The 7932-nt window shown below is 49.9% G+C and overlaps 1 protein-coding gene across 1 annotated transcript; it reads right to left on the bottom strand.

Moving 5' to 3' along the window:
* Positions 1-710: 710 nt before the first annotated feature.
* Positions 711-1097, bottom strand: LOC112873009. The gene has a single exon (XM_025936040.1). It carries the CDS (start codon positions 1095-1097, stop codon positions 711-713), a length of 387 nt encoding a protein of 128 aa, XP_025791825.1.
* Between the last annotated feature and the right edge of the window lie 6835 nt (positions 1098-7932).

Genomic DNA, 7932 nt, shown 5'->3' with positions numbered 1-7932 from the left:
GCTGGATGGCTCACTGATATGTAGCTCGTACGTTCTTCAGCCCGAAGGACAGTCTTGTAGGCGTACACTCCAAACGGGGTGATAAATGTTGTCTTGATCTGGTCTTCTTCCTTGATAGCAATCTGATGGTAGCCCGAGTAGCAATCAAGAAAAGAGAGCAGGATGCAGCCAACCGTGGGGTCGATGACTCGATCGATGCGTCGGAGCGCGAAAGGATCTTTTGGGCAGTGCCTGTTGAGATCGATGTAATCCACACACATCCTCCATTCATTATTATTCTTTTCCAAAACAAGTATAGGTTTAGCTAGCCACTCTGGGTGGTAGACTTCTTTAATGAAACCAGTCGCAAGTAGTTTTGCTAACTCCTTTTTGATGGCCTCCCTCTTGTCGGGGGAGAACCGGCGCAGTCGTTGCTTCTTGGGGGTGGCTTTTGCATTGACTTTTAGGCAATGCTCGATCAACTCATTGGGCACCCCTAGCATATCTGCTAGTTTTCACGCAAATATGTCACAGTTAGCCCTAAGGAAGTTGACGAGCGTGAGTTCCTATTTGTCATCCAGCCTGGCTCTGATGAGTGCTGTCTTAGATGAGCCGCCCTCCTGCAGTTGGATGGTCTTCACGCCAACATCGCTGATCTTGGGCTTCACCGCCGACTGGCCCAGCTTCTTCTGTGAAGGTATTGCTGGAATCACCATCTCTGATTGGGAGAGCTACTGCACGACCGTGAAAACTACAGATGAAGCTTCTGGCACGCGTGTAATCGAGGCATACTCGATTGCCTCTTGATCACAATCGTACGACTTCTTCAAGTCACCGCGGAAGGTGAGGACCCCTATCTTGCCCGGCATCTTGAGAAGCAGGTAGACATAATGGGGTATGGCCATGAATTTGGCCAGAGCAGGTCTGCCGAGTATGGTGTGGTATGAGGACTCGAAGTTCGCCACCTCGAACTTGATGTACTCCATACGGTAGTTTCCCTTTGTCCCAAAGGTAACTGGTAGTGGTACTGAACCAATCGGTGTAGCCGCATTTCCTGGAATGATGCTGTAGAATGGAGCCTTACTTGGGGTGAACATCTTGGAGTTGTCCAGCCCCATCTTCTTCAAAGTACTCGTGAAGAACAGGTTGGGGCCGCTCTCAGCATTGATGAGTACTCGGGTGAGCTATGAACTGGCCACTATAGGATCCAGAACAAGCAAGAATTTTCCCGGCTCAGAGAAACTGGTTCACTGATCCTCTCGAGGGAAAGAAATTGGGACCTTGCTATATCTCAAGGGCTGCTGTATGGCTAGCTTGACAGATAAGATTTCACGTAGAGTAAGCTTCTACGTGCGCTAGGTTGGGAAGCTGTCGTCGCCGCCGAAGATGACATTGATGACGCTCTTGGGATCTTGATATCCCTGGCCCCTCGACGTGTCTCCTTCCTCGTGTTCCTTGTCATTCCCCTTTTCATCCTGATCAGGGAGGCTGATGCACTGGAAGAGTGTGTGCTTAGACTTCAGGTGCATCGGGCATTGCTTGTGCAGGATCTTCTCAAACTGATCCTGCTGGTTCCCCAACTTCTTGCCACGTGAGTTGTGCTCTACAGCCGCGACTTCATGGTCTGGCTTGACTTGCGGTTTGTAACACCCTAAATTTTGCAAAGTACAAAAATAAATTGAATAACATGATAGGTTAAAGGGTTACAAGATTTTTTGGATAAACAATTTTCTTAAAGTATAAAAATAAATATAGGGAAGACCATATGATTGTGCATCTCATGTTCTTTGCATTATTTCGTTGGTTGCAGTTTATTTGGCAGTTATTTGGTTTAAATTTGAATTCAAATCTCAGTCGCAAATTCTAAAGCATTTGTTTTTCTTCTTTCTTTTTCCCTCTCCCACTCTTCTCCTTTGGGCCCAGCCCAGCAGGCCACCTCCCCTCCTCTCCCTTTCTTCTCTTTCCCCTCCCTGCAGCCCGGCCCACGGCCTTTCCCCTCTCCTTCCTTCTCTCTTCCCCATGCGCAGCCCTCTAACTCCCACGGCCCAGCCGGCCGCGGCCCTTCCCTCCCTTCTTTCTTTCCCTCACGCGCGCGCGGCTGACTCCCCCATTCCAGCCCAGTTCCTCGCGCGCGGCCCACTTCCTTGCCCCCGGCCCGATCCGCTCGCTCCGCTCCCCCTCTCTTTCTCTCTCTCTGGCGCTGGCAGGAGGGCTCCACCTGTCGGGGTCTTCTCCTCCCCCGCGCCCAAGTCGGACTCGAGCTCGGGTCCGAGCTCGACCCGCTCCCCTGCGCCGCCTCCGCCTCGGGCCCGCACGCCCAGGCGCCCGTGGCCGCCCCTATTTAAGCGCCGCCAGTACCCCCGCGCCCCTAAACCTTAGCTGCAGCCGCCGCCTTGCGCTCAAAACCCTAGCCCGAAGAGCTCCGCCGCCATCACCGCTTCGGCCCGCCGCCGCACCGCCGCTCCGCTGCTGCCTACCGTCGATCAACCGCCCCTGAGGCTCCGCGCGGTGGTGAGGACCCTCGCAGGCTCCTCCTTTTCCTTCCCCTTGGCTCTCCCATGACCGCGCGACCTCGCCGGTTCCTCCGAGCCGCCTCTCACCACCGGCCGTCACCCTCGGTCGCCACCTCTCCCTCACAAACCCCTAATTGGATTCCCCGAGTCTCCCTCTACCTTCCAATCCAAACCACGCTCGAAATCGAGGCCGGGAACGCGTTATCGCGTTTCCCCGGCGAAGTCCGGCCGAGCGCCGCCGTTCGGGCCGCCGGCGACGTGCCCCACCGCCGCCTCAGTCGTTTCCCCCGCGTCCCCACCGTCGGATCAAGGTCCGACGGCCCCGATCTAATCTAGACCCGAGTCAACTGAGCAGAGTACCGGTTAACTGAGGCATTTTTGCAAAAGAGCCCTTAAGTTTTCCCGAAATCAACCCGCCGTCCTTTCCAGTTCAAAAGTATTCGCGTTTAGGTCCTTTATTTTCTGTTTAGCCCCTGTAGATTTCCAAAATAGAACCCGCCGTCCTTTATTCCTCGGTTTAGCGTTCTAACCCCTCAGTCTAGTGTTTAATTACGATCTAGCCCCTGGTTTCTTTGTTTTAGGTCCTTTTAGATCCAAATCTTTCGCAGATAAGCCCCTGAAACCCTGTTTTAGCCCTAACTTCTCCATTTTAACTCCGTTTTCATCGATTCTTGCGCTCACGCGATCCTTACGACTTATGCAATGTTTCTAAAATATTATTTTGTTCTGTTTTCATTGATTGGTGTACTGTTCTTATTTAATTGTGTTTGTTAGGTTGTATGTGCTCGTGTGTCGCGATAGACGGTGCGCAGTTCGAGGATTCGCAGGGTCAAGACTTTGAGGAATTTCCTGAGCAGCAGCAGTTTGCTAACGAAGGCAAGTGGTCCTTGATCATGTTTCCGTCCTATTAATATCCCAATTACACCTTTACTTTTTATGCATGCATGTGTCTAGAATATGATGGAACCCAATTAAGGATATGACTAGATTCTATTTAACTTCCTTGTTTAAACCTGGATTGTTTTATTTATGTTATAGCTTCGCTAGTTGCTTATTAGTAGATTTTGGATGGTTGGAAATCTTGCTGCCTCCTGTATCCATCATGTCCTCGGAATATTGTTTTGGCGATAAATAAGATTATTGAATGAATTGGAACATGGAGAACCACCCAGGAAAACAGTACAACCATAGTACTACATGGCTCTGGTCTTGGCTAATTAATTAGAAACCTTGGCTTGTAAAGGTCTTACCAAAAGGGCAAGAGGGGAGTGCGTTGATGGGGTATAGCTCGGTTCTCTTGAGTTGTAGATATGATCCTGGGTAAGGCGTCTTCCTCATTAGGGAGGGTTATGACCACTGCGGCCTGAAACCTTAGCGGACCAATACAAGTTAGGGAATTTTTGTAAAGGCCTCGTAGTGAATCCCTGCCACTCACCTTGGAAGTGTTTAAGGGCCTTGCAAACCCGGGCATCAAGGGAAACACGAGCTGTGGGTAAAGTGTACAACCTCTGCAGAGTGAAAACTGATATATCAGCCGTGCTCACGGTTAAGAGCGGCTTGGACCCTCACATGATAATTGAACTTGGAGAATGAGTTAAGCTGTTGTTCTTTGATTGATGTTGTTGTTTTTTTTATCAGTATTTTGTATAAGGGTTGGTATAAACTTAAACCTAGTTAATGCTTGCTAAATAAAACTTGACCAATTAAAATGCTTATCGCAGTCAAGTCATGTCAGCTTATCCTTAATTTGGCCTTGCATGTCATATAATTTACTCCACTTGCTGAGTACCAACAATAAGTGTACTCACGCTTGCTTTATTAAAACCAATGCTGCTCAGAACAAGATAACTTTCCAGAGTTTCCTGAAGATATTGGAGAATTCTAAGCGAGTGTCTCCCAGTCAACTGCCTTTGAAGTTGAAGTCCGCTGCTATTTATCGATGTTTGTTTATTCGTTTAAGATAAAGACTGTCGGTTATGTAATACAGTACTATTACTCTGTATCGTTAATGCATTGCTTCGGATATTCGCTTGTGATGTCTACTGTATGTGCGGAACTTGATCCTGGCGCACATATGGGATGCATTCGGTTATCTTTCCTAAACCGGGTGTGACAGAAGTGGTATCAGAGCCAGGTTGACTGTAGGACGTTAGTCTAGCTAGTAATGGTCGAGTTTTAAGTCTTATCTTGCTTAGTAGCCAAGCTTGTGCCTGCTCGCTTTTGAAATCTGCTTATTTCTTGATTATATCACTAATTTTGTCCTTTTCTCCTTGAACTCATGCTTGTCTCTCAAGTGTGTTGATGTTCACAAAAATGCAATCTTGCTTTAAGGTGACTCATCGCATTCTTCTAAATGTCCTCTATCTTGTGCTGCCCTCACTTCTGTTGCAGATGGTCAGGACTAGGCAGACTGCCCGTAAGAACACCCGTGGACCACCGCATCTGATTCATCACTCGCAGGAGGTGTCTGACCTAGAGGATGACCACCACTACGACCATTCTAATGGAGGATGGGTGGACACCGACAATGAGGAGGAGCCCATGGAGTTGCCAGACGACCATCCAGAGGTCTCGAGTGGCAGCAATGAGGGCCCTGCAGGAGGAGATGGTGGTGATTCAGGTGCCGCAGATGGAGACAAGGATAAGGGTGATGCTGATGACTCCGATGCACCAGGAGATGACGATGACGATCCAGATGATGATCCAGAGCCAGCTGTCGCCACAAACCCACCACCACCTGAGCCTCGCTATGAGAAGCAGATACTTCACTTGGAATCTGCTGAGGGTCCATTCCCCGCGCTTCTCTAGAGGGCCATGCAGAGGATTGGCTTTCCGCGGAAGCCACATTTTGAGGCCCACTTGTTCCGGAATGCACAGCACGAGGAAGAGTTGTTGGTGTCAGTGTTGATTTGCATCCCGGATGAGAGACCTGGGTGCTGGGTGGAATAGTCCAAGCACATTGACGAGGTGCCTAGGAGGACTTTGGAGGCAGTGACTAGTGAAGCTGCCAGGAGGGCACTCTACTTCCTTTGCTACGCTTACAAGGAAGAGCTCCAGGGCACTGAGTTTCAGCAGTTTCCACAGCGCAAGAGGGGAGCTACTTGTGCGCAGATTCCTGCCCCACCCCCTGGGGAAGGAAGCCTGCTCATGGATACTACTCAGGAGCTGGTCGCCGCTCTCAGCACGGATCTAGACGCAGTCGGGATAGAGATCCTGGAGGTCAAGGAAAAGCTGCTGAAGACTATCAGGGAGAAGGCAATTCTAGAGGCTCGACTGAGAGGAGATCCTGTGTTACCCCCGGAGTACGACAGTGACGAGCCGAGGGAGTACCTGCCTTAGTCACCCCCTCGCAAGTGCGTTCACTACGGAGAGCCCGGCTACCGCACCAGCTATCGTTAGAGGATAGTTCTAGGAATTAAGATAGGAGTAAATTTTCTTTCTAGATAGGAGTTTCTAAGAGTCTTTGTAATCGCTAGTACGAACGGTCTTAATAGTGTGTTAAATTAGATTAATGTGAAAGTGTGCTTGGTTTTGTGACAATGATGTGATTTGGATCTTTGTATTGATTGCGATAGGTTGTGGAGTGATGACCACAACCATATCAAGCTATTAATACCAATATATAGTTTAGCAAAATTTTAGGGATATCTATTTGTTTTACCATCTTTACCTTGCCCTTGCTCCTATCCATTTTCCATGATTGAATTCATGAGTCTCCTTTCTCTAACCCAATCAGATGGTGAACACCAGGTCCGGGTCAGGAGTTGATCAGCCTGCAGCGCCGCGACGGAGGGCGCGCACCAACACCAACCCCAACCCGCCACCAAGCCAACCGCACCAGACGCCACCCGCAGGGATGGAGCAGTTCCTCGCCGCTCAGACTCAGCTGCTGACCAACATGGTGAACACCATCGCCAACATGCAGGCTCAGATGAACCAAGCCCCACCACCTCCACCACCACCAGCAAGGGACATGCACAGGGAGTTCATGAGCCACAAGCCTCCCACATTCTCTCATTCATCGGATCCACTTCAAGCTGATGACTAGATCAAGACCGTGGAGAAGATGCTCAACCTCGCCCAGTGCACCGACAGGGAGAAGGTCCTTTATGCCTCGGGTCGACTGGAAGGGACCGCCGCAGATTGGTGGGATGCTTGCACAGCAGCTCATGACAACCCGACACTATCAGCTGGCAGGAGTTCAGAAGCAAGTTCAGGGAGCAGCACATACCCAAGGGCCTGATGAAACTCAAGAAGCTGGAGTTCCTTGCATTGAAACAAGGGGCAATGTCCGTGAGCGAGTATCATGACAAGTTCATCCAACTGTCTTGTTATGCCCCTGCAGATGTCGCAGATGATGAGGAGAAGCAGGATCACTTCAGGGAGGGCCTGATTGGTCCTATCAAATATCAACTAATGGTGCACACTTTTGACAGTTTCCAGAAGATGGTGGACAAAGCCATCATGGTGGAGCATGCTCGCAAGGAGATGGGTGAGCAGAAGAGAAAGTACGAGTCACCGACGCAGTTCAGCAGCAATGCACATCTTCGCTTCAACGCCCTGCAATGAACACCTTTCCGCTCAGGAGGACAGAATGTCAACTTCGGGCAGAGTCAGTACCCGCGCTTCAACCAACAAGGTCAACAACAGCAGCAAGCTCAACATGCAGGTCAGTCGGTGCAGCATTCGAACTTTCAGCAGAATCGCCAGGGCACCCCTACAGGCACACCGATGAGAAACAATGCCACTGCTCCCGCTGGTGGTAATACTTGTTACCGATGTGGTGAAGCGGGACACTATGCAAACCGTTGTCCCAAGGGAAATGGCCAGAACACTCCAGGCCAGTTTAACAACAGCGGACAGAGGCAGACACCGCAGCAGCAGCAACAGCCCCGAAACAACACGCAGACGCCCCAGAGCAATAAGGGTCAGCAAAACTACATCCGCGGGCGTGTAAATCATGTCGCTGCGGAGACCGCTCAGGAAGCTCAGGACGTTGTGTTCGGTATGTTTCTTGTCAACTCCGCCCCTGCATCAGTTTTATTCGATTCTGGAGCATCGTATACATTCATCTCTGCAGAATATGTTGCTAAGTACTCCATTCCCTTATGCACCATGCCTAGTTCCATGTTAGTAAATTCACCTGGGGGAAATATGAGGGCTGTGTACCGATGTCTCGGGGTAAAAATACAAATCATGGGCAAGGAATTCTGTGCAAACCCGATAGTCCTGCCGTCAAGTGGTATTGATATTATTCTCGGAATGGGATGGTTGACAAAATACGACACAGTGATTCATTGTTCCAAGTGATCAGTGGTTCTCACTAGCCAGGAAGGAGAAAGATTTGAGTTTGTTGCAACACTCCCGTCAGCAGCAGATTGTGCAGTAAATCAGTTGAAGGCAAGTTCGATGGAGGATATCAGAGTTGTCAGCGAGTACC

The sequence above is a fragment of the Panicum hallii genome, chromosome 9 (genome assembly GCF_002211085.1).
Source record: "Panicum hallii strain FIL2 chromosome 9, PHallii_v3.1, whole genome shotgun sequence".
In the NCBI taxonomy this organism is placed as follows: Eukaryota; Viridiplantae; Streptophyta; class Magnoliopsida; order Poales; family Poaceae; genus Panicum; species Panicum hallii.
The sequence above is the reverse complement of the archived record's forward strand: the minus strand, read 5'-3'. Positions and strand labels throughout refer to the sequence as shown.